General features: G+C 39.1%; 1 protein-coding gene across 1 annotated transcript; it reads left to right on the top strand.

The window, feature by feature from the left end:
* Positions 1-7646: 7646 nt before the first annotated feature.
* On the top strand, positions 7647-12232 carry LOC143390093 (zinc finger protein 280D-like). The gene is made up of 4 exons (XM_076842698.1): positions 7647-7674; positions 10425-10571; positions 11908-11973; positions 12069-12232. The coding sequence occupies exons 1-4, from the start codon at positions 7647-7649 to the stop codon at positions 12230-12232; spliced, it is 405 nt and encodes a 134-aa protein (XP_076698813.1).
* The last annotated feature ends 15733 nt before the right edge of the window (positions 12233-27965 follow it).

Genomic DNA, 27965 nt, shown 5'->3' with positions numbered 1-27965 from the left:
ACAAAGCACTTTACTTCAAAGGCACAGATTAGGCCTCTTCATTTCCATTTGAAACTGTTTTCTTGAGGAGTCCCAAAGGAGTGCCCTAAGGCAAACACCTCCCTGAAATTCAGGGGAAAAGAACAATAGGGAAGAAAGAAGCCTGGAGAAAAACTTTTCTTTAATTGAACACTGTGGCACTGACAGCTCCTAATCATGCAACTTGGGTTACTATCTATCCAAGCAGGGATTCTCCAGAGATATTTTTACCAGTCAGGCTAATTTTTGAGTTTTCTGAGATGCTTGACATGCCTTTCAGCAATCCAGTCCATGGCCATGTCACAGAGCTTGAATGTGGTACACATCTTGGAAACAAAACCACGAACCCCTTCAGAGAGTGGCCAAAATTCAGGAAGAATACAGGAACTTAGGATCTTGGTAGGTGTTGCCCATCTGCAAGGCAAGCAGCAGTCCATTCTAAAATTGGCCATGAGGAGTACTGCAAAGATTTCCACTAGAGAAGACACATTCACGGCTGCATTCTTCTCTCTACTCTCTTTAACCACAAATCCAGTGGGATTTACCGACATAAAAAGGCTCACTAGTTAACAGTCCATTTCAAAGCAACAACAACAACAAAAAAAAAAACAACAAAACGTTTTTCCTTCATGTTCTCAGAACATGAGACAAAACGACAAATTGAAACACACACCCACTGAGACACACAAACCACCCCTGTATTTGGTCTGCATATATCCACTCTGTCCTCTGACTGGTGGGTGAAAATATGTTCCTCAGTTGTGGCCTGTCCTATCTCAGCTCTGGTCTCCTTGGCCATCTCTGTGTAGTTGTCAGGAGCCAGCAATGAGCCAACACTTCTTCCTCAGGAAAGGCCCCTGTTGAGACCATTCAAGGCATTTGGCTATCCACACATCACTAGGTACCAACAAAGAATGACTCTGGCCTTGGTACAGACAATCAAGTGAGCCCACTGGGAGTGGAACTGCCTCTGGATGCCTCACCTCCTGGATCCCAAGTTCAGAGAGTTCCATCACCAAGAAAGTGAGGTGAGGTCACTTCCTTCAGGGAAGTGAATGAGGTCACTGCCTTGGCAACCACTTTGTCCTAACAGTTGTTTCCAAGGGTCCCATGAGATGGAGGCTGCCCCACCTTCCTGTGACATTTTCACAAGACATAAAGGTCTATATACCCTAGGAGCCCGGGATCAGCAATCCACACAGACCTGATTGTGTCCATCTTCCCTGCATTGAGAAGAGAGAGGCTGATTCAGCCTCATCCCTTCATCCTGACTGGGTTGTTTTCCATGGAAGATGACTTAGACCTCACAGGTTCTACCTAGCTGCCTACATTTGCTCCAGGGATCATTTCTGCATCTACCTTTGATCTTCTCAGCAGCTGTAGGATTCCCTACATATCTGTATGGCAAGATCAACTCAGGACCTGCTGTTATGTGAAAATAGATTGAGAGAACAGAGTATGGTTAAGGGTCATATCATGTTCGATTTGGGTTAAAAGTCATCCTGCTGGATGAATACGGGTATTGGGCAACTGGGATATTTATAGGAATGTAAGGGGAAATGAATTTCTATAAAATTTATGTTGTTCTGTATACATGAAAATACAGATAACAAATTCTTTTTTGTGTGTGTTAGATATTTAACCCAGAACATTGTACTTGTTTGGCAAACACTGCCACTGAACTCTATCTCCAGCCCCCCACAGATAACAAATTCTTGGTTCAAATAAAGCAGGTTAATTGTGGTTTTTATGATAATGTTTTTTTTGTAAGAGAATTTTTTAAGTCCAATGATTGACAGACATTCAGTAATAAATTTCTGAAGACTGTGGCTGAGACTTATTCATCTGTTTCCCTTTAGAATTTAGCATAACACCTTCTTTACAGAAGGCCATGAGTGTGTGTGTGTGTGTGTGTGTGCGTGCGTGTGTGTGTGTTTAATTTATATATGACAGCAGAATGCATTACAATTCTTATTACATATATATAACAATTTTTCATATCTCTGGTTGTATATATAGTAATTCACACCAATTCGTGTCTTTATACCTGTATTTTGGATAATAATGTTCATCACATTCAACCATAGTTAATTGCCCCATGCCCCCTCCCTTCCCCTCCAACCCTTCTGCCCTATCTAGAGTTCATCTATTCCTCCCATACTCCCTCTCCCTATCCCACTATGAATCAGCCTCCTTATATCAAAGAAAATATTAGGCATTTGGCTTTTTGGGATTGGCTAACTTCACTTAGCATTGTCTTCTCTAACTTCATGCATTTACCTACAAATGCCAGGATTTTATTCTCTTTCATTGCTGAGTAATATTTCATTGTGTATATGTGCCACATTTTTTTTTAATTCATTCATCTATTGAAGGGCATCTAGGTTGGTTCCACAGTTCAGCTATTGTGAATAAACATTGATGTGGCTGTGTCCCTGTAGTATGCTATTTTTAAGTTGTTTGGATATAGACCAAGGAGAGGGATAGCTGGGTCAAATGGTGGTACCATTCCCAATTTTCCAAGAAATCTCCATACTGCTTTCCATATTGGCTGCACCAATTTGCAGTCCCACCAGCAATGTATGAGTGTACCTTTTCCCCCTGCATCCTCGCCAACACTTATTGTTGTTTTTATGCATTCTGACTGGAGTGAGATGAAATCTTAGAGTGGTTTTGATTTGCATTTCTCTAATTGCTAGTGATGATGAACATTTTTTCATGTATTTGTTGATTGATCGTACATCATCTTCTGAGAAGTGTCCCTTCAGGACCTTGTCCCATTTATTGATTGGTTTATTTGTATTTTTGGTGTTTAGTTTTTTGAGTTCTTTATATAATAGAGATTAGTGCTCTATCTTATGTGTAAAGGTTAAAGATTTGCTTCTAAGATGTAGGCTCTCCATTCACCTCACAGATTGTTTCTTTTGCTGAGAAGAAACTTTTTAGTTTGATTCCATCCCATTTATTGATTCTTGATTTTAATTCTCATGTCATAGGAGTCTTATTAAGGAATTTGAGGTCTAATCCCACATGATGGAGATTAGAGTCTACTTTTCTTCTGTTAGATATAGGGTCTCTGGTTGTATTCCTAAATCCTTGATCCATTTTGAGTTGAGTTTTGTGCATGCTGAGAGATAGGGGTTTAATTTCATTTTGTTGCATATGGATTTCCAGTTTTCCCAGCACCATTTGTTGAAAAGACTATCTTTTCTCCAATGATATTCTTGGCACCTTTGTCTAATATAAGGTAATTGTAGTTTTGGAGGTTAGTCTTTGTGTCTTCTATTCTGTACCATTGTAATACCAGTCTGTTTTGTTGCCAATACTATGCTGTTTTTGTTACTATTACTCTGTAGTATAGTTTAAGGTCTGGTACAGTGATGCCACCTGCTTCTCTCTTCCTGCTAAGGATTGCTTTAGCTATTCTGGGTCTCTTATTTTTCCAGATGAATTTCATGATTGCTTTTTCTATTTCTATGAGGAATGTCATTGGGATTTTGATCATAATTGCATTAAATCTGTTTAGTGCTTTTGGAAGTATGGTCATTTTGATAATATTATTTCTGCCTATCCAAGAGCAAGGTAGATCTTTCCATCTTCTAAGATATTCTTTGATTTCTTTCTTTAGAGTTCTGTAATTTTCATTATATAGTTCTTTCATCATTTTCATTAAGTTGATTCCCAAGTATTTTATTTATGTATTTATTTATTTAGTTTTGAGGCTATCGAGAAGGGGGTAGTTGTCCTCATTTCCCTTTCTGAGGATTTCTCACTGAAATACAGAAATGCCTTTGATTTATGGGTGTTGATTTTATACCTTGCTATTTTGCTGAATTCATTTACTAGTTCTAGGAGTTTTCTGGTGGAAAACTAGAAAACTAGTTAGAGTTTTCCCGGTATAGAATCATATCATCAGCAATTTCTATTTCCTGAAATAAATTGGAGACTATTGGTATTAGTTCTTCTTTAAAGGTCTTTAGAACTCTGCTGTGAATCCATCCAGTCCTGGGCTTTTCTTGGTTGGTAGACTTTTGATAGCGTCTGCTATTTCATCACTTGAAATTGATCTGTTTAAATTGTGTATATCATCCTACTTAAATCTGGGCAAATTATATGACTCTAGAAATTTGTCGATGCCTTCGATATTTTCTATTTTATTGGAGTATATGTTTTCAAAATAATTTCTAATTATCTTCTGTATTTCCATAGTGTCTGTTGTGATATTTACTTTTTCATCATGTATGTTAGTGATTTGAGTTTTCTTTCTCCTTCTCTTTATTAGCATGGCTAAGGGTCTGTCAATTTTATTTATTTTTTCAAAGAACAAACTTTTTGTTCTGTCAATTTTTTCAATTGTTTCTTTTGTTTCAATTTCATTGATTTCAGCTCTGATTCTAGTTATTTCCTGTTGTCTGCTGCTTTTGGTGTTGATTTTTTGTTCTTTTTCAAGGGTTTTGATATGTAGTGGTAAGTAATTTATTTGTTGACTTTTTCTTCTTTTAAGGAATGAACTCCATGCAGTGAACTTTCCTCTTAGAACTGCTTTCAGAGTGTCCCAGAAATTTTGATATATTCTATCTGGGTACCTCTAAAAACTTTTTAATCTCCTCCTTGATGTCTTCTGTAACCCATTGATCATTCAGTAGCATATTATTTAGTCTCCAGGTGTTAGAGTGTATTTTAGTTCTTATTTTATCATTGATTTCTAATTTTATTCCATTATGATCTGATAGAATGCAGGGTAGTATCTCTACTTTTTTATATTTGATAAGAGTTGCTTTGTGGCATAGTATATGATCTATTTTAGTGAAGAATCCATGTGCTGCTGAGAAGGAAGTATATTCTCTCATTGAAGGTTGGAATATTCTTAACTCAGTTAAGTCTAAGTTTTTGATTATATTATTGAGTTCTATAGTTTCTTTGTTCAGCTTTTGTTTGGAAGATCTATCTAGTGATTAAAGAGGTGTGTTAAGGTCACCCAAAATAATTGTATTGTGGTCTATTTGACTCTTGAACTTGAGAAAAGTTTGTTTGATGAACATAGCCGCTCCATTGTTCGGGGCATATATATTTATAATTGTTAAGTCTTGTTGGTGTATGGTTCCCTTGAGCAGAATGTAGTGTCCTTCTTTATCCTTTTTGATTGACTTTAGTTTGAAGTCTACTTTATTTGAAATGACGATAGAAACCCCTGCTTGCTTCTGCAGTCCATGTGAGTGGTATGCTTTTTCCCAACCCATAACCTCAGTCTGTGAATTTCTTTTTCTATGAGTCTCTTGGAGGCAGCATATTGTTGGGTCTTTTTTTTTTTTGGTTCAATCTGCTAGTCTATTTCTTTTGATTTGTGAGTTTAGGCCATTAACATTATTATTGAGACATGATTTATATTCCCAGCCATTTTTGTTTATTTCTGATATTTAACATGACTTGGTTTCTCTTTGATGAGATTTTCCTTTAGTGTAATCCCTCCCTCTGCTGATTTTCATCATTATTTTTCATTTCCCCTTCTTTGACTCTTTTGCTGAAGATGCTCTGTAGTGTAGGCTTTCTAGTTGTAAATTCTTTTAACTTTTTTTTATCATGGAAGGTTTTTATTTCATCATTAAATCTAAAGCTTAGTTTTGCTGATATAAGATTCTTGGTTGGCATCCATTTTCTTTCAGAGCTTGGTATTTGTTGTTTCACAATCTCCTGGCTTGGAAGGTCTGGGTTGAAAAATCTGCTGAGATAATGAATTGGTCTCTCCCTATATGTGATCTGATTCCTCTCTCTTGTGGCTTTTAAGATTCTATCCTTATTCTTTTTGTATGTTAGGCATTTTCATTATAATGTGCCTTGGTGTACATCTGTTGTAATTTTGTACATTTGGTGTCCTGTAAGCCTCTTGTATTTGGTTTTCCAATTTGTTCTTCATGCTTGGGAAATTTTCTGATATTATCTCATTCAAGAGATTGTGCATTCCTTTGGCTTGAAACTCTGTGCCTTTCTCTATCTCAATAACTCTTAGATTTGTTCTTTTGATGCTGTCCCATAATTCTTGGATGTTCTGTTCATGGTTTCTAACTTTCTTCACTGTGTGGCCAACTTTATTTTCCAGACTGTATACTTTGTCTTCATTATCTCACATTCTTTCTTCCAAGTGATCTAGTCTGTTGGTTATGCTTTCTATTGAGTTTTTTATTTGATTTAAGCTATCCTTCATTTGAAGGATTTCTGAATGTTTTTTTTTTCCAGAGTCTCTATCTCTATTTTGAAGTAATCTTTTGCTACCTGTATTTGCTCTCCTATTTCTTAGTTGGAGTGATCAATTTATGCTTGTATTTGCTCATTTAGGTCATTCTTTAATTCACAAATCATTTTGATTATGAACCTTCTGAACTCATTCTCTGACATTTCATCAACTTCGCTGTTCATACGTTCTGTTATTATAGTGTCCTGTCTTGTTTGGGGCACTTTCCTCTCTTGTTTTTCATGTTGTCTATGTGTCTTCCTTTCTTGCAGTGTGGATCTGAGACATTACAGTTTCTTCCCTATATTCTTGTGGTACCTGTGCAGATTGTCTGTACCTCACCTTGATGTTGGGCTTTCAGACCCTCAATGGATGCTGCTGCATTCTGGATCTGGGCCCTGCAGAAGCTGGTGTGGGTGGATCTGGGCCACTGGGCTTGACCTCCTGTGGTAGTCTGGTGGTAGGAAGAGGTGGTCTTGCACCAAAGGCTAGGCTCTGGAGGTGTCTGCCCCCCTGGGGGAGGGATGAACCCGACCTACTCAGAGCATAAACCCAGTGTGCTGGAGTGACAGTCTGGGCTGGATCTGGGTTCCTCAGTAGTTGACTGGTCAGATGGGGCGCTCCTGCACCAGAGGCTAGGCTATGGCGAGTGTCTGCCCCGCTGGGAAAGGGCTGTGTGCCTGGGCCCTGTGCGGCAGAGGCCAGTGTGGGTCGATCTCAGTAGTTATATTTTGAATGTATCAGTCTATGATGAAATGTATCCAACCAAGTTTTTGTTCCTTTTAAGTTGCTAAAAAAATAGAATAATAAACTAGAATTTATTTTAACTTTTGTTTTCTTATAGAAATTATTACATTTCTGAAACGTGAAAAGTAGGTAATAAAGATGAATGCCAATTGGCATTTGAAAAGTCAGATTTACTAAAACAATACATCATGAGGTGATTGATTACTAGTTTTTATGAAAGAATATTGTTTAAAAATTGTTTTTATTTAGTAATTCATTGTATTTATTCAATTATTAAGTGCTTACTTCAACCACCATTTTATTTATTTAATTGGGTTTATTTAGGGATGAATCAGTTATATGAGTTATGTATATATCAAACATATCCAACTTAAAAATTGAGCTTTTTATTGGAAAAAAGAGTTTATTGTAGTTTAATTTCCCCACCCTAATGATAATATATCTTTATTTTACAGGAGGGAAAACAGATATAACTTGTTGCCTTGTTTGGAGGCACATGGTGAGTTTTAAGATCAAAATTCTCCCCAATAATTTCTTAATCCCAAGTCCCATGTTTTAATATTTAGTCTTCCTTAAAGTGATTCATAAAAGTGACTGATCTCATGTATCAGTACTTAGGTGACAATTTACAGAAAATTAGCTCTGCAACTTGATGGGCGAAAACCCTTTTCAACCAAAAGGTAAGTGTTGTGGCCACAACAGATGACAGTGTGTATGGCTTTTGTTTAACTGCTTCAAGAGAAGGTGGAGAACTTTTTCTTAAAACTTAAAATTGTTGGAGTAGCAAATGTTCATATAAAAAAGTAAAGTAGAAGTGAACTTTATTCTTTTTGTTAACAGAGATAAATATCAATTTAGTATATTCATGTGTTTCTTCTATGCATAGACAAAAAATATTTCTAGAAAACATTAAAAAAGTGCTATGTGACCTTAACGTTTCTCTCTGCAGTGTATTCTGGGTATTTTAACAATGGCAGAGTCCTGTGAGAAAGAACAAGGAAGATCTTTGCATACTCTTATCAGTTTTCTAGGGCTGCCACAACAAAGTACCACAGACTAGGTGGTTTATAGGATGGAAGTTTGTTTTCTCAAAATTTCTGAGGCTAAAAAGCCAAGATTAACTTGTTGGTAGGGTTGGTTTCTTCAGAGGGCCACAAGGGGAGGGCTTGGCTTCTCTCTTGGGCTTGTAGATAGCCATGTTCTCATTAGGTTTTCACATGGTCCTCTCTCTGTGCATATGCCTGCATCCCAATTTTTACTTTTGTTAAAAGACACCAGTTATATGGATTTTATTGCCACCCACATGACCTTTTTAAAAAATATTATTTATTCATTTATTTATTTACTTATTTATATGTGGTGCTCAGGCTCAAACCTAGTGCCTCATGCATGCAAGGCATGTGCTCTACCACTGAGCTATCACCCAGGCCCTAGTGACCTTATTTTAACATAATTATTTCTAAAGGTCTATCTATAAATATAGCCAAAGTCTGAGGTAGTGAGGTTTAGGAATTTAGCATATGGCTTTTGAGAAAACACAATTTAACCCATTATATATATCAGCTGGAAATAAATAGTACTTTTATTATCAGTTCACAGTGGATCTTTCCTAATTTTTCAAAATTAGGTACTATCTTACTTCACCTTATCTATACGTTACCTCATGCTGAGGGTATGTCGATTATCTAATGATCTGGGGGAAATGTATTCTCAGTGAATTAAATTTGACTGTGGCTATGTAAAATTAATACATGAAGAAAGAGAGTAGTTTGAGATCATGTGTTTTAACATTTGAATTGAATGATATTGACTGTCAATGTAGTTCAAAACTCAAAGGAAAATAAAAATATAATGGTTTATTGAGGAAGTTATAATTGAACCAAGGATTAGTGCAAACAGGCAATTAATTGGTTGAGTTTCTAGTTGAAAATGGATGTTTTACATGGTGTTTTCCATTTTCTTGAATGTATATAAAACTTAGGTAGATATCATAAATAGCTTCAAGTAATTTCTTCAGTCATACAATTACAAGGCAGTGAAGATTTGAACCATTCAATTTGATTTCAAGTCCATGTCCTTTTTATGTTGTAGACTGGAATGATATAGACTATAAAGTTAAGGTACTCTGTGCAGAAGTGATATAGATTTTAGTATTTTTAATGATCTGAGTTGAAAAACTTAAAGAACTCTTATCTAACTAGTAAAATAGTACAATTATAAAAGAAAGGGGTCAGTTTGTGATGTCGATGACATTTGAAAAAATAGGAAGGCCTTTGATAGGTAGATTACTAAACATTTAAATATTAGACCAGGTAATGGTTTGTGACATACTTTTCTATATATTTATAAAAGAATGGCATCTAATTTGTTGAAATATTTGCTTTTTATGCCATCTCCAGAGCATAATTTCAGTTGGTATCTTTCAGTTATATGGTAGAATATTGCTTGAATTTTGAGTTAAAAGTAGAAATGATATAATTTTAGTATAATAAAAAATTACCTTTTAAAATGATGTATTAAAGATATTGCCAGAACCCTGGAAATTTTTATTTCTTTTGTGGATAGGAGGTTTTCCTAAAATCCTGGTGCTATTGGTGTTCCACCTATATCTAAGTGCTTCTTAGGAGCTCAGTATACTTGGTCATAATTTCTGAGAAGTAGTATTTACTGTGTGTATTGCTTTGATCGGTTTCTTCAGGTGAGAAAATGTAATATAACCTGGCTGGTATAAGCCTCCCTCATTTCCTGTATTTTAATTTAGCACCTATCTCTGCTTTCCTCTTTGCCTAATGTTCCTGAATTTGGTAGTAATTCTAGTTTGTTTCCTACCTGTTATTTCTTAGTCTTAGTCTACCCGTGGTTAATATCTCTTTAGAAAGATAATGATTAGATAGAATATGTTTATCTAGGTGTACTACTGAAGCTCACTTTGGATTTTATTATCTCTAAGTTTTCTATCTATGGTAAATAACTAATATCTTTCATTTTCTGTCTTCCTATCTACCTTTTAATCTATCTTAATTGTACTAGTTTTTATCCTAGTGAGATCTGAATTTCTTACTGTTATTACAGGGTACTGACTATGAATATCAATTCAGAAATTGCTATTAGAATTGTTAAAGTAGATCTTCAATATCAGGTATTACAAAAATGTTTTTACTGCCAGGCATGGTGGTGCAAGCCTGTAATCCCAGCAATCTCAGCAGCTTGGGAGGCCGAGACAGGAGGATCACAAGTTTAAAGCCAATCTCAGCAAAATCGAGGTGTTAAGCAACTCAGTGAGACCCTGTCTCTAAATAAAATATAAAATAGGGTTGGGATATGGCTCAGTGGTCTAGTGCCTGCTAGTTCAATCCCTGGTACTCACCCTGCAAAATGTTTTTATTTTTCTTTTTGAAAATAAGGTTACTTCGCTCCTTTTGAAAATTAGATAATTTTAAAATGGCAGAACTCTTTATGGAATGTGAAGAAGAAGAACTGGAACCATGGCATAAGAAAGTAAAAGAAGTTGAGGGTAATGATGATGATGAGCCCATCTTTGTTGGAGAGATATCGAGTTCAAAACCAGCAATTTCCAGTAAGCATTTACTTTTACTAAAGCCAAATTTTATAAGATATTATTTTTAATGGAAAACTTGTGAATGTCTTATGGGACTCAGTTTACTTATTCTACTGTGAGGAGTTAGGGATGAGAGATGAGGGGGAGGCCAGTAAGAACTTGAGAATCAAAATGGGGATGTGATTGGAGACTAGAAGGAAGCCAAAGGTTAAATATCAGATGTGTGAGAAAGAATTAGGCTTAGATTGGCTTGTTGCATTGGAGGTCTTCTGAGATTGGAAATAATTTCTAGTGAAACTGTTTATCCGAGTGAACTGTTTATCTGTTTATTTCTGTCTTTTCTCACTTAGCAGTTACATAAGGAAGGATTTGGAATGCTTAGATTAAAATTTTGGAATATACTAAGTGTATATTAGTATCATATGGAAGTTCTCACATCTAGGCCTCATTGCATTGTCATTCATACATGGCTAAAACTGTATATAGGCAGTGAATGTTTCAGAGTCTCTGGCTTAAGTCCTCGATGGGTTGTAGATTCTGACCATATCCATTTTTCAGCAACTTATATTCATGGAAAAGAGGAACATCACCTATAGCCACTGTACTTTGATGATGTAGCAGTTAGCACACTTAAATCCTTTTAACTTTTTGGCAGAATAGCCTCTATGGATTACTAGCTTTCATATACAGTAATTGAGCTGGAAATTGTTATAATGTTAGAGTAAAGATATCAATACTTGCTAAGATATCCACTCTGAGATGTCTGAAGTATAGAGAAATAACATAGATTTCAAGTAGAAGGAGAAAATAGATCCTTTCTGATTTTATTTATACATTTGTTTTAAACCAGGAGAATTTATCAAAGAATGTAATGTGCCCCGCATATTACTGTTTTCTTAACTTACTATGGCAATGCTTAAAAGTGTGAATGAGTCTCAAGTTTCTGTACAACCTTGTCACCATTCAAAGAAAGATATAGATTGTATATAAATACATTTTAGAACACTTCAAATATGTAGACTCTTTTTGTGTGTTGGACTGCTGTTGAATGTGTGTACTATTTCTTTGTCTTGCAGAAAGTTTTGATTTGTGTATAATCAGATTCGTCATCCTTTTTCTTCTGGCTTTTGGATCTTGAGTTTTAATGAGAACAGTTGTGCTTACTCTTTAAAACAGTTAAGGCTAATAATCTTGTTTCTTTTGTTTCTTTGGAAGCTAAAGATGTATGTGTTTAAAATTAACTGTATTCTTAAATTAGTGATAATTTATATATTCTTTCTAGTAACCTGTTTGTTTTCAATTAGTGATTTCTATTTTCTTAGTACATATTTTAAAATTAATATAATTTTTTTAGATATTTTGAGCAGAGTTAATCCCAGCTCATATTCAAGGGGATTAAAGAATGGCATACTCAGTCAAGGTACAGTATTATTGTACTATTTTAATTTTAAAAGAAAGTATTTTGACAAAATTAATAGAAACATTTTCAATATATTGTGTAATTTTAAAATACAGGTATTACTGCTGCATTCAAGCCTACAAGTCAACACTATACGAACCCAAGATCAAATCCAGTGGCTGCCTTGCCAGTAAATTTTCATCCTGAATCTAGATCTTCAGATACCTCTGTTATTGTTCAGCCTTTTTCTAAACCTGTAAGTGTTTTTGAAACTACATAGTCAGCCCAGGGTTATGTTTGATATTATTAATCAGTATCAGCAGTACTCAGTTAAAATTCTGGATTGTCACAGGTAGTTATCCATAGGAGCAAAATCATAAGAAAATGTCACCATTTTTATAATAGCTTAAATAGTACCCAAAGTAATAATTGCAGGCACTGCATCCCCAGCCTATTAATAAGTCAGGTAATATGCTTAAGTTGAATAGATATAATGTTGAAAACTATGTATCAAAATTTGAGTTAAAATATTAATATGAATATTGCATAATGGCAAAATATTTAAGATCACAAACTGGGTCAGGTGTTCTTAATAGGAAAAATTATTGAGAGACCATCATAGCTTTTTATTCTAAAAACATACCTTCTTTGTTTAGTTTTAAAATCTTAATAAAAAGTAATAGTTAATAGTAATAGTTATCATCTATTGAGCTATTAATATACATAAGGATTTATGCTAAGTGCTATTCATAAATTAATCTTATTTAATTCTTAAGCATCCCTAGGAAGTATGTGCTGTTATTATCCCCACTTTATAGTTGAGGAAACTTAGGCTTATAGAGATTAAGTGATTCACTCAAGATCACACAGCTGATGAGGATCTGAGATTTTATTGTAGGCTAAACCATTTTTTATGTGTGGGTACACACACATAACTATACATTGTATATGAATTTTTGCTTTCTAAAAATTGGAAGGATTGCCTAGTTCTAACAGTTCTCAATGGATAGTCTGTGAAGTCCTCTGGGGTTCTCTAAAACTCTCTCTGGGTTTGGAAATCAATGATATTGTCATCGTAGTTGAAGATACTAATTTTGCCTTTTCTACTATGTTGACATTTGCATTGATGATGTTGAAGCAATGGTGTGAGTAAGCTACTTATGCCTTAAGTGGGAATCAAAGCAGTGGCACCAAACTGTACCAGTAGTATTCATATTAGTCACCTACCGAATATTCACAATAAAAATAAATTCCAGTTATACTCATTTCCTTGAAGAAACTACTAAGATCTATTAACACCAGTTTAAGTATGAAACATTAATGTTATTAATTTTTAAACTCTACCCATTAATATTTGTCTTTAAAAATATTTTGCATGATGAAATAGTATACATAAAGTACTTCTGTGTCTGAAGTTTGGTGCTTGTGTGATTGAATTATGAGCTACACTATCTTTTTTTTTTAAAAATAGAACATTTTATCTAATTAGACATTTCCCAAATTTATTCTTGAACTAAATATTTAATAATAGCTTTGTAATGTAAGTGATCCCTATGTAGGGCATATAGGTTTTTTTCTCGTCTCATTAAACCTGAAAAAGGTGACCATTATGAGCCTCCCCTGTTTTCTCCCATAAGGCGGAGACTATGTGTAAGACATCTGTTTAATCCATCATACTGGAATGTTTTTTCCCTAGATATTACTAATTCCAAATTATATATAATCCTTTTGTTAAAAGACTGTAGATTCTTACAGAAGAATTAAATCTTTTCTAAGCCTAACAGTTCAAGCGGTGTGCCAAGTCCTTTTCAGAGCCCTTCATTGAAAGTTTCATGAAATCGATAGATGGCACCAGATGGTCTAAGGGGTAGGGATCCAGGTGAGATTCCAGGTCATGACCTTTTGGATTTTGAAACCAACAGTTATTTTTCTGCTTCATTTTAATTACCTTTCAATATTGGTCATGCCTTACCTAGACTATAAATGGAATTGGGGTATGGAAATTTGAAAGTTTGAGTTTGTTTTACTTATATCTTAGGAAATTCTCATTCCTTAAGCCCAGAATCAAAAGAGTTATCTTTTTCTTATTGTCTTATATTCTTTTTAGTCTAAATTTTGTTTCCTTATTTATGGCATTGTATATGGAACCCTTACCTGGTAATTTAATGGCTATAGGCATAGAGTTTTACTGGATAACACATGGATAGAAGAAGGCCGTTTTTGTTTTTTTTTTTTTTGGTTTTTGGTTGTCTTCCCTGTGTACCAGGAAATTTCTTTGACATTTCACTCTATTCCCTGGGTATCCAGTTTTACACATAATAGATGGTATTGTGCTCCTACGTTTCTATTGTTCTTGCTGGTCCCTTAATATCTTTACACAAGTCCTCCATTTCAAGTGATTTGGAGATAGAGCATCCTATACTTAGGAATAGTATTCCAAAAATGCAGAAAAGGAATCATTACACCAAACATAGATAATCAGACCCATTCTGTGTATAGATACACAAACCTGGGCTCAAATTTTTCCTACATTGTGCCTAATTAAGTTTGAGTGCTTCCTACCCTATCCTCAAGCAGCTGTTGATGGTTTTACTGGTAAAGGATAACTTTTGGTAGAGGAAACTATAAGTCCTTTGCACAAGATTGCAGTCCTTTGTTCAGGGACTGTAATCTTGTACTTATACAACTAAGTATATTGTATCTTTCACACTTCAGAAATTCTCCATATCTGATCTTTTCTTTCCTTTTGACCAAGACTACATTTTCAGGTAATCCCTAAGAACTAATAAATAATTCTTTATAAGAAATATAGTAATGGATTTAATTTGAAAAATATATGCCCATTTGTGTACATCGCATGACTCGAGACTTCCTTATTGTGCTGTTTTTATTGTTTATTTTTATTTTTTGGCAATTGTAAAGGAATAAAATTCCAAGATTAATTACAACAAAAATTAGAACACCATTTTTACTTGAAACAATGACTGACAAACCATGGTGTATTATTTATTTATTTTTTGTATCAACATTATCACACATGTGTGTATTTAAAACAACACATGCATTATCTCACAGTCTTATGTAATATTACTGTGGGTCAGATGATGGTTTAGCTGGCTCCTCTGCTTTAGGGTCTCACAAGGCCACTTTCAGTATGTGGCTCCTGAAGTTGCAGTCTTATCTGAAGCTTTGTGGGGGAAGTATCAGCTTCAAGTTCACATGGTTGTTTGTAGCATTGATTTCCTTACAGGTTGTCAAACTGAGTCTCAGTATCTGACTGTTTTTTGGTTCATTCTTTGTCAGATGGGTCTTCCCAGGTTGGCTACTTGCTTTCTCAAAGGTATTAAGGGAGAATCCTTAGCAAAATGTCATTAGAGTCTGAAGTAATGTAATTACGAATAGAAAATCATGTTTATCCAATTACTTTTGCTGTATTCTACTGGTTAGAAGCAAGTCAGAGGTCCAACACAAAGAGAGGGAATCACACAGGATATGATTAACAGGAGGTGGGAATTGTGGTGGCCACTTTAGTATATATCTGCCAGGCATGGTTTTTTTTAATTTTGGGTAGTTGGCAATCACTTCCTCAAAATTGAACACAGTGTACCTGCCATCTCAAGGAAAATGACTGATAGTAGTACATCTTAGCAGTGTCCTGTGTATAGTTAACTCTGAACAGACTGCTGGACAAGGAGGGTGGGAAAGCAATTTGAATCAGAGTGCCATCTACTGGTGTAAATGCAACATCACCACCAAGATTACATTCTATTCTACTCATTAGGCATTCGCACATTTACACACACATTAGTTCTCACAGTTGGATTCAAGAACAATATGCTATATCAAGTCAATCCTTTGCTCCCATCTTTAGTAAAACCTATATTTTCAAACAAGACATGACAATGACATTTTTCAAAAGTTCTCTATTAGGATCCTATAAATGAAACTGTCATCTCTGAAAGATAGATATGAATTCTGGACCATACCCTCTGGCTGTTTTGTAACTTAGGTGTCTTTCTATTTATTAAAAAAATCATATATCAAATGAAAAACTGAAGCAATATACAATAAAATATTGTAATGTTATCAAATTCCTATGTAAGTGGCTTGGTTCTCTGAAGAAGGCTAGTTTTTGTTGCCTTTTTATTCCAGGAAATTATCACTTTCATAAGGTGGACTGTCCCTGCAGGACTGACTGCCCTCATCATGGATGGCTGAGTAAGCATGATTTTTCAGCATAAAGTGGAGGGATTGTATAATGGAACAATATAAAAAAATAATTCCTTCTTGTCAGGATAACATTTTAATCTATTGACTATTTTCTCAACCCCTTTAATAAATCCAACCTTTCTACTTGCTCTAAATAAAATTGCCTTGTGGAGAGTTTAAATAAAAAGCAGAGAAGTAGGTCCATAAATTAGAAGAAAACTTTTTTTTCACACAGAGTCTGATTTAGATAGCGTGGGATCATTAGTGACCAAACAGATGCCCCATCTATAGCCGAGAGACAGCTCTCAGCTGTACAGAGAACCTTCATTTCCAACAGCGAGGTGAACTTAGAACTTGTCACTGATTTTTTGCACCCTCTTAATCTTCCTGTTTATTCTGTGCTTCATTAAAGTCAATCTCCACTGGGAAGACTGTCATCTGAGGTCGACCTGTCTTGCTGTCTGCTCTTTCTAGAGAGCATCCTTCATCCTGATAAACGGGCTGTGAGCTGAACACATGACTGAGCTCCTTAAGATAAATAGATTACAGACAGTCGCTCCTTCCACGCTGGCTCAGCAGAATTTGATAAGCAGGATCGTTGACATTGGCATCTCAGTGCAGACAATGTTCTTCCAAAAGATGGGGTTTTCAGATTTGCTGTTATGAAATGAGATAGAGGATATTTATTTTTATCATTGTGTCACACCATACTTTCAAGGCTGTATTAGCTAGTGTCATTCATCTGCCAGTTGTCTCCCTGGGGGTTCAGCACAATTATAAATCATTTTATACACACCAGGCTCTGAGCTAGGCACTGGAGGAGTAAAGACACATTGGAGGAGGGAAATGGTGGCCACAGGAGGAAACAAAGTGAAGCTCCTTGGGAAGCCATAGGGCCTGTGTTCTTGCCTTAGCATATTCCTGATTGTTAGAGCAGACCATGTTATTCCAGAGCAACAATTCAATCTGGATGAAAAGGCAATGCTGGGGCCCAAGACTGGTTTCTAGGCATGCTGTTCTCACTCTGTTCCCACAAGCTGCTGTTCCCATCCATCATGTTGACAGATAGGACAGCAAATTTACCCTCTAAGGGTTCGTGACTTTTCTTCCTACATATTTAGCCAGATGTATTTGTCTGTTTTCTGTTGCTGTAACAAAATATCTAGGGCTGGATACTTTATAAATAAAAGGTTTATTTAGTTTACTGTTTTGGAGACTGAAAAGTTCAAGATCTGGGATAGCATTATGGCCGGAATGTGTGTAAGAGGGAGAGATTACATGGCAAGACGGGAAGTTAGAGAATGGAGAGGATCTAGTCTTTGCTCTTTTATAACTTACTCTTGTGGAATCTAACTGGGGTCCCATAAGAACTACTTTAATCTTTCTGAGGGCACACCAAATACCCTAATTACCTTGCACTAATCTTAAAGATTCCCTGATCTCACAGCACTGCCACACTGGAGATCAGACTTCTTCTACATGAGCTCTTGGGGGACTCAAACTGTATTGAACACCACACGCAGACCAGACTCTGGAGAACGAAGGCCAGAGCTCTCAGGTAGAGGCCTTTGGCAGCATCTTGGGATCCCTGAGTACAATGAAGTTCCTCGGACCACCAGCTGAGTTGTGGAATCACTTCCCCAGTAGTGAAGGATGGGAACAATGAAGAAGACACTGTGAGTGCAAGGGCAAGGACAAAGATACAGTAAAATCCTGGGCAGCTCCAAAAGAAGTTAGAAGTTTCTATCCTGGATGATCAGGACAAGGTCTATGTTTGACATGTAGACAACATTACATCGAAGCCTGTTTCTACTCAACCAAGCATCCAAGGAAGACTCCCAGCCTGGTTTTCTCAAGGTCTGAGCAGCAGAAATCTAAAAAAGGTCCTGATGGTTGGCCTTTCTGGGTAACTACTGCAACCTCTGCCTGGGAGGCTAAAGAAAATAGGAAAAGTGTCCTGATCTACCAGGGACCATTCTGGGCCCCTGGCTTATCTTCAGTTTTCTCAGTGATAACATCATTGGTGAAGTCTTGCATTGGCTTGATGTCAAGGGCAAGGACTGCAACATCTGCAGGGCTATAACATGTACAAATGCTACCCATCCTCAATGCTTAGTTCAACTAACTACTTTTCTTTTAGCTTTCCATTTATTTACTAGACCACATTCCTTTCTCCCATTTCTAAGCTCCTCTTAACAATGTGCAATTTAGCATTTTATTTTATTCAGTCTCAAAACCTAAGTGTTCCTTTTTACATTGTGTTTCCACAACAAAATCACAATTGTCTTTTACATCTTTGAAATCAAGAGACAATGTGATCAGTTGTATGTGGCAGGTGTTCAATATTTAATCTAAATTAGGAATTAGAAACAAGAGTTTGTGGGAACATTTATGTAGCTTTCTTCTTTAACAGAAAAGGAAACAGAATTGCTTGCTTCGTAAGTCTCTAGTGACATTTTCAAGTTGCGCTGCTGTGAGGGAAACAGAAGCATCCAAGAGATGGACCCATGCCTCATGGAGAGGGATAAAAAGAGGGTGTGTGTGCCAACTACCCAAAGTGTAAGCCCACAAGGAAGGAAGAAATAAAGCCTGGTGGTCTCAGGTGAGAGAGGCAATGGGTCGACTGAGAGACTCAGGGTGGTTTTATGGTGATTTATGGGCAACCTGAGCCCAATTTAGAAGGATTTGTTAAATGGGGATGAGGAAAGAGGGAACAAGCATGAGTGCATTTAGGTCTTTAAGTCCAACTTGAAACCAGACCAGAGTCCTTTGTGGCCACCATCTGCATTGAGTGCTTGGTTTGATGACCCCAAAACTCATATGTTGGAAAATTGGTCCCTAATGCTGCAGGGAAGTGGGCTTAAGAGGAAGTGTTCCAGTCCTGAGGGTGCTGCCAGATGAAGGCTGTGATGGAGGGAGTGCGTTTGGCCCTCTCTCACCCTGTCTTTGCCCTTCCATCATTTGATGCCTTCTGCTATGGATAACACAAGTATTGCCTGGACTGATTTGGTTTTAGACTCTTCAGGCTCTAAAACTGAGACATACATTGGTGTTCTTAATAAATTACCTAGTCTCAGGTGCTCTGTTGAGAGTAATACAAAATGGACTCGAGACACAGATCCTCCTGAGGAGTTGCTGACAAAGGATGTTTCCATCTGCCAGAATCGAAGCTCCTCTTGATGTGGCCGTCCTCGTCTCCCCTCACACACAGAAGTCTCTCCTTTCATTTCTTGGTTTCTCTTGTTCCCTCTTCTTCTCATCTTATATGTACAGGGCATCTTCTCATCTAACTTGCCTCTGGCAGAGGCAGGTGGAGATGGCGCAGTGACCCCACTTTGGCCTGCCTCCATGGTAGGCCAAGGCGCACCTGTGGGCCCAGCACCTCACTGCTCACACGTGGTGGGCATTAATACTCCCTGCAGCAGGCCTGGCTCTGGATTTCATGAACTGGGAGTGGTGCCCACTTCTCTGTGTCAGTCTGGTGAGAATGACTGAGCAGCCCAGAGAGCAAAATCAAGGAGCTATGGCCCCTCTGCTGCTCGGCAATGAGCCTCTTGCCCCACCCCTCTGCCATCAGTTTGGTCTCCACAGCCCTCCGCCAGCACAGGAAGCTCCTTGGCCCAACATGGGAGGCTACTGGTTGCTCTCCCTGACCCTGCCTGGACCTCCACCCTGCTTTGTATCAACTCCTGCCTTGTTCTTGCTTCTGCTCATCAGGCTCACGGTACCAGGCATCTAGAGGCCAGAGTGATTCTTCCCTCTCTGCTTGCTATTGTCTCTTTCCTTATTCCCTTTGGGATTATGGCAGGAGGGAGGCCTCAGGACACCTGGACAGCAGCATGGGGCTGTGGGAGATTGGCAAAGAGGGATCCTGGGTGATGCTCCTCTCTTTTTACCTCACCTTAGAAGCCTGTCCCTACAACTTTCTCTACATTTTCCTTTCAGCACTGGGTCTTCAGTCTCCTGTCCTTGACTTACCCAGAAACAGGGTGACAGCCTCCTATGAGAAGTTCTGGATGAACAGGGAGCCTGTTGGGTGTACCCCTCACCACTCACATCTCTGCAGTGGTTGGTGAAGCCTTTGTGCCTCTGATTTCTTAGCCCCAGGAGTAAGTAGCACGGGGTACCATGCCAGGGTATCTTGGAGGGCCCCTCTTAGCCCTGAGGGTTCTCTTCCTTTAGGCCATGGTAATCTTCAGATCTCTGTTGATTTAGAGTCACAGGATTCTTTTTTATTTCTGAATTTCTTGTATCCCAAAGTTTAGGACAAATCAACATTTTTATACAGCAAAAATATGATTCTATCTTTCAGTGGACATATAAATTTCACATTGCTAATGTCACACTGTTTGAGATAGGGTAGTGAATAAGATTTACCCAATTTACTTTCTCACCCTAACTCAACCTCTCCTCACTCTTACTGTCTGCTGTGGAGAGAGCCTCAGCCTTGGGCCTGGGTTGTCCTTCGAGACCCCGAACAAGGCCAGCTGGTGCTGTTGGCCAGAGTGACCCCACACTGCGACCCAGAACATCTAGGAAAATTAAACACTACTAGATAGGACTCCTGTGGGTGGGACTGATTGAAAAGACTAAAAGGGTGACCCTTTAGTCATAATCAGTCCCAGAGGCTTGGTATTGGGAAGCATAAGGATAACCACTGGACAACAGGCCTAATGGGGTGAAGACCAGGGCTCTGAGAGTGGGTATCATGGGGTAACCCTGCTCTGGGACAGTCCAAGTGGGTGGGAGGTGCATGGATCAGGGTCCCTCATGATCCTTGTGTACTTCCACCCCTAACAGAGTGGTTGTTAAATGTCTTAGATTAGCTCATAGTTAAGGCTCAGGAAACAGTGACTGGCAAAGCAATATGAAATAGAGACATTGGGTGCTGAGTATTTATTATTATAAAACAACTGAAAATAGACAACACAGTTTGAATTTTTAGAAACTGTTCTCTAGAAGCATCTGAATGTGTAATAAAGATTAACCTGCTCAATTTACTAATCAAATGTTTTAGAAGTGGTGAACCCAAGGCTAATTAAGCCAGGAAGTGTTCTCTCCACATTGCAAGCCTTGGCTCCCTCTAGTGTCCCTGGCTCAGCCTTAAGATGCTCAGGACTTCCAAACTCTTCAATAGGAACTCAAATCCAAGTTCAGCTAAAAACTCTTCCCTTTCAATAGTCCACACTGCCTCTTAATCACATGCATCTCCTCCATCTAGAAGCAACTTTATTGTTTTCTGTTGCTTACAACTAACACCTTATTATATTTTATGTATAAGCTAATTGTTTCTTATCTATTATCCCCCTCCCCCATAACAAAAATCACAATTATCTTTTGAAATGGAAAACACACAATATCAGATAGCTATCAGGCATTGTTAGGGGTTAGTATTTGGTACATACCAATAGATATCTAATGCTTTAAATTTAGGAATCAGAATATACATCCAGTGGGAACATTAATAGAGCTTCCTTTCTTTACAAAATAGAAGCCAAATCCAGAAAAATGCTGCTCTATGTATTCCACAAAACTCTAATAAAACTTTCAAGTCCTGATGCTGAGCAGCATGCAGGAGATAGATGCATCCAAGAGATGGGGCCAGATTTCACAGACCTTCCACAGATTTCACAGATTTCACAGGTGCACTGATCACCAAAAGTGGAAACCCATAAAGGGAAAAAATAAAGCCTACAGATCTCAGGTGAGGGAGGTAATGGCTCAGCTGGTGGGAATGAGTTGGTTTTACTGAAGGTAAAACCTGGATGGATGTGTAGGATTGGATTGTGTGGGAACGGGGTAAAGAGTGGCACTGTGAAAACACATTCAGGAAAGGCAGTGTGAAGAAAGATTCCCAAAAGCTAATCCTGGAATGCCTTAACCGGAAAGGCCTTGAATACCAGCCGAGAGTCTTGTGCTCTTGTTGCGACCCCTTGCCCGCAAGGAAGACGCAACTCAGGAATCTTCTTTCAGCAGTTTATTCAGGCCTTGATTTAAGTATCTTTTAGTGACTCCCTTTCTTTCTTTCTCCCCGAGGGCCCAAGCACAGCCTAATAAAGCCTCCCACGTACCAATCTTAAGCCGCCGCGTGGATCTTTCTTATAGGGTGGCAAGAGATAGCGTGCCAACTCTCCACAAAGGAATTTGTTTATCACAGGCCACAGTGGAAGCCGGCGCCATCTTCTAATGGCGGCCACAATTTACAACAATGGCTTACCACAGTTCCCCCTTCTAATTTATAAAACAATGCAGGCGAAAGTAGAGGTCCTATCCTACTGTGCAGAAGTGGCTGCAATGTATGGTTCAGTCCTAAGGAGGCGCCTTCCCCAGACCTGACCCCATATCAGCCGACGCCTTTTTTCGTAGGGCGGGGGTGTGGACGTCAAACCCGCATGCAATAGGACATGCTTTCCTTGAGGTCCGTTGAGGGATCACTCAAGTGCAGTGCTTTGCCTCGCATCCTGCATCGTGATGAAGGTGGACGAAGGGGGACAGCTGAGGCTGTTCTGTGGCTGTACACAACGACAAACGAGTTGACAGCACCCTGAAAGAAAGGCACGGACTTTAAGGCGATAGAGAAGTATTAGTGTGGAAACCCACCTGCGTGCAATGGCAGCAAGACCGGCAGAGTGCAAGGGCTTTCCAACACTAAGAGAATAACGAGGAAAGACATGCCGATTCCAGTGCAATGTTATAACAACTTGGGGTGCAACGACCATGTCAAAGATTTACTGTTTAAGCTGCGCAAGCCAGACTTGAGGTGAATTGCCATTTTCTAAAGCTGCAAGAGCTTGGATGATCATAGCCTTATCGTGAGCATTGCGGGCCTTGAGGCGACAGAGAAACCACAAACAGAGAAACATACCGAAGCAACACATTGCACCAAAAATGCCTACCCCCACCCACTCTTTAAAAAAGGAAAAAGCAGAAGATATCCAATCGGTGAATTGACCCAAAGTCACGGGATCAACACGGGTGTTATTCAAGACAGCTATCTGGGTTAGTTGAGACTGGATCATGTCTTCCGCTTCCATGGACCAATTTCCAGCCAAATATTCGCCAATGATGCGGGAAGCATTCCTGGAATCATTAAATCTGACAGAGGTTATGCATAAATGTGCACGTTGGTCAACACAACCCAAAAGTACTAAGTCAGCCAATTCTTCTACCTGAGCTTGGAGTAAATTTATTCTTTGGTTGGCAGCTAAAATCCCTGACAAAATATGTTGATTAATTGTATTTTGGGATTCAAGTATGGTGGAAGTTTGTTGGACAACTTGATTAATGGTGGCAGCAGTTTGTATTTGATTGGCCATAGCCATTCCGGCCGTAACCGCTGCAGCAGCAGATATCGCCACGGCTGTCACTATAGCCGCTGTGATCCCAAAATCTCTGCGGATTTTAAGTAGCTCAACAATAGGGAATTTATCAGGATCCGCAGTGACCGGGATTGGAACAAAAGTTGGAATTTTCATAAACACTGCTACAGTCCAGGAACCATTCCAACACTCAGATAAGAGACAGGTAGTATGAGAACAATCCAGCATCCCCGATGAGGTGGCCTCAGCCAAAAGGAATAAGAAGGGGGATTGGACACAGACCATTGCAGGAGGCAATGTGGCATTATACAACAGAGAGTTGAATGAAACAGATGTAAGTCTATTACCTTGTTCACTTTCCCTAACAGTACCAGAAATATTAGCCAGCCAACTTTTGGCTCCTACCAACTGAGACAATGCAGAAATATCGGCTGAAGCCCCCTTTTCATTAGAAATCAGCCATTGAAACCAGGACCAACCTACTCCTGTAGAGGAGCTGGCACTATTGTTGAAGTTATAAACATACCTATTAAGAGAGGGGGAAAAGGAGAAACCTTTAGCAACTTGATGTTTCTCCCAAGAATGATCCTGACAAGGCGTAAATGTTGGGGGGAAACCAAGATTAGGGGAACAGTAAGGAGAGGCCTTAAAATGAGTGGCATTATAAATACTACTAGAAGAAGGAGGCACTGGAATTAGTACCTCGGAGATAATAGCCAAGGTAGTTATGTTGAGAGCAGAGCTGCTGTTTGCGGGGGTCCCTGAGCCTGATTGCTTCCCCAAAGCTACCTTGCTCAATATATCACTGATAATGCTTCCTGAGACCTGATTGGACCGCAATGGGTCCTCCCAGTTAGTCAAATTTTTGGTCTTAAGGCGAATGCAATTAGCGTTTTTAAGGCTGAAACAAAAAACTCCTGTAAGATTAACTTGAGATTGATTAAAAATTCTCTCCATGTCCCCTCTAGGAGAGGCACAGGGAGCAGACATCTCACATGAGGTAGAAAAAAGAGTGGGGAGGACATTAGAATTACCATGAACCGACATCGCATTGGCCAGGCCCGTGCCACTGCCCACCACCGCATTGGTGTCGCCTGTGCCATCGGCACCAGCACCAGAGCCAGAGCACTTAGCAGAATGAAGATCCTCATCACAGGATTGTTGTGGTATCTCTTGTTGCTGGTCAGCTGGTGTCAAGACTCTTCTTGTCAAGCGTTCAGGGACCCACAACGGTTCCGTACGATCCTGGGGAAAAACACATACAGATCCTCGTGCCCATGTCAGCACGGGGTCAGGGCCATTCCATTGGCCCGTAAGAACATCCTTCCACTTAACATAGCCAATCACAGAGGGCTGAGGGGACACATGTCTATCGGCCGCAGAGCGACCATGAATATCCAAATTCAAAAAATTAATGGTAAAGAGAGCTAAGGACAGGCGTTCTTTAGGAGTGTGTTCAGCTCCTATTCCCCCTTTTTGTTTTTGTAAAGTTTCCTTTAAGGTGCGATGAGCACGCTCAACAATGCCTTGTCCTTGAGGATTATAAGGCAAACCATGAGTAAGTTGCACTCCCATAGTAGAACAAAAAGCTGTAAATTGTCTGCCAGTATAAGCAGGTCCATTATCAGTCTTAAGGGATGCAGGTGCACCCCATGCTGCCCATGCCTCTAAACAGTGAGTAATGACATTACGTGCCTTTTCTCCCGATAAAGCAGAAGCATGGATAATTCCAGAGCATGTATCAACGGAAACATGCACATACTTAAGGTTACCAAAGTCAGGTATATGTGTCACATCCATTTGCCAAACAACCAATGGCTTTAATCCCCGTGGGTTTACTCCATAATTAGGGGGATGAAGAAATGTGACACAATGGGGACATTGCAATATTATCTGCCGAGCATCCGCTCTTGAAATGGAAAAACGCCTGCGCAACGTTAATGCATTAACATGGAAGTTTTGGTGAAACAATTTAGCCCCCTCTAAGGAGGAAGCCAAGCTTATCAATTGACTTCTAGTGGCTAAGTCCGCACAGGCATTACCTTGGGATAACGGACCAGGAAGAGAGGTGTGAGCCCTGATATGCATTGGATAAAAAGAAGCAGTGCGGTTAGAGATAAGCTGTTGAAGCTGAGTAAAGTAAACAGACACATTATGGGCATCACTAATAGTTCCCACGGCCTCCAGGACTTTTAGTGCTTGTACCACATAGCTGGAGTCTGAAATAAGATTAAAAGGAAAAGAACACTGTTTAAAAACTTCAATAACAATTTGTAGTTCTACCCATTGTGGATTTCCAGGAGCAAATTGATGCTGGATAGGGGGAGAGTCATTAATTACATAAGCTCCCATTCCAGACTTGGAACCATCAGTAAAAATGTTAACAGCCCCCGGAATTGGACTGGATGAAGTTACCTTAGGGAAAATGATGGGATGTTCTTTAACAAAATGGAGTAATGGATGAGAAGGGTAGTGATTATCAATACTCCCTTGAAACGAGCAACACAGACTAGCCCAGTTGTCTAGAGTAGCACATAAAACATTAAGTTGAGCTTTAGTGTAGGGTATGATAAGAGAAGAAGGTGATTGGCCGAAAAATTGAATGCTTTGTTGAATCCCTTTAAGTGCCAATGCTGCAACAGCATCAGGATAATATTCTAAGGATTTTCCTGGGGATACATGTGGGTGGATCCATAGTAAAGGCCCATCTTGCCACAGTACTCCAGTAGGCTGCCGCATAGTGGCAAGCACACATAACTGGAAAGGCTTATCACTCTGGAGCCTGCATAGAGTGGCATGCTGTATAGCTTGTTCTACTTTTATAAGGGCCGCTCTAGCCTCAGTAGTGAGGCTACGAGGGGAAGCAAGATCTGGATCACCGTTAAGAGTAGCATACAAAGGCTGGAGCACAATATTAGGAATATGTAAATATCCTCTTATCCAATTAATATCTCCCAGCAATTTTTGAAAATCATTTAAAGTTCGGAGATCTTGAGTCCTGATGGTAATTTTTTGTGGTTTTAATTTGTCATACCCAATTGTCGCTCCCAAAAACCTGATAGAATCCCCCATTTGAACCTTTTCAGGTGCGATGTGCAGTCCATGTTGAGCCAACAGCATCACGAGTTCTTTATAAGCCTCATAAACTGTCTGTTCTAATTTTGCGGCCAATAACACATCATCCATATAGTGAATGATCTTGGTGGAGGAATACTTATGTCTGAGAGGTGCGAGTGCCTTTCCCACATACATCTGGCACATCGTGGGACTGTTAGCCATTCCCTGTGGCAACACCACCCACTCAAACCTTTGATCTGGTTTCTCATGATTACACGAGGGAAGGGTGAAAGCAAAACGTTGGGAATCTTTAGGATGCAAAGGAATGGAAAAGAAACAGTCTTTAATGTCAATAACAATTATATGCCAGCCTTGAGGAACAGAGGAGAGCAGAGGCAGCCCTCTTTGAATGGGCCCCATAAGCTGCATCTGAGCATTAACTGCTCGTAGATCATGCAGTAGGCGCCACTTCCCTGATTTTTTCTTAATGACAAATATGGGAGTATTCCATGGAGAAGTAGAAGGTTGGATGTGACCCAAATCAAGTTGTTCTTTGACTAGATCATGGGCTGCTGCCAGTTTAACCGAGGGAAGAGGCCACTGAGGCACCCAAACAGGCTCCTCGGTGAGCCATGTTATGGGTATTTGAGCCCCAGTGGCCCCTAGGAAAAACCCAGACCAAACCTGTTAAGCTTTGGATGACCTTGCACAGGATGCTTACGTCCCTGTAGGTGCCTTCCTAGTCCTAGACCTGGCTTATACCCCATATTTTGCATGATATGTTGAGACACTGGGGAATAGTCATTACTAAGAGTGAACCCCATGTCTTTCATCAGATCACAGCCCCATAAAGAAATAGGTAAATCAAGTACATAAGGCTGAAAGGTACCATCGTGTCCTTCCGAGTCCTTCCAAGATAGATGTCTACAGCTGATTTGAGGGGCTTGGGCATATCCAAGTCCTCTTAAGGATTGATCAGAAGCCTGCACTGGCCATCCCCTAGACCAGTCCTTAAGGGCTATGATACTACGATCTGCTCCTGTGTCCAGCAATCCCACAATAGATTTACCTTCTATGCTTAATTCCAAAGTGGGGCGATTGCTCATATCCAGTGACAAATAGGCACAATTTCCTCCGGTGGTACCAATCTGATTTCCTGTCCGTGACCTTGAGTCAGCAGGGAAGTGATTATGCAAACTAGGCAAAATTAGCAATTGAGCAATCCGATCCCCTGGGGAGATAGACACAATGCCCCTTGGAGCTTGCACCATAACCTTTATTGCCCCTACAGTATCAGGGTTTACAACTCCGGGGAAAACATGAAGACCTTGTAGGATAGAGGATGCACGTCCAATTAACAAACCTACAGTGCCAGGGGGTAAAAGCCCTTTGAACTCAGTTTCCACCAATTGGACTCCCATCTTAGGT

Source organism: Callospermophilus lateralis, unplaced genomic scaffold, assembly GCF_048772815.1.
Source record: "Callospermophilus lateralis isolate mCalLat2 unplaced genomic scaffold, mCalLat2.hap1 Scaffold_147, whole genome shotgun sequence".
Classification (NCBI taxonomy): Eukaryota; Metazoa; Chordata; class Mammalia; order Rodentia; family Sciuridae; genus Callospermophilus; species Callospermophilus lateralis.
Note: the sequence above shows the minus strand (reverse complement) of the source record. Positions and strands in the feature narration are given on the sequence as shown.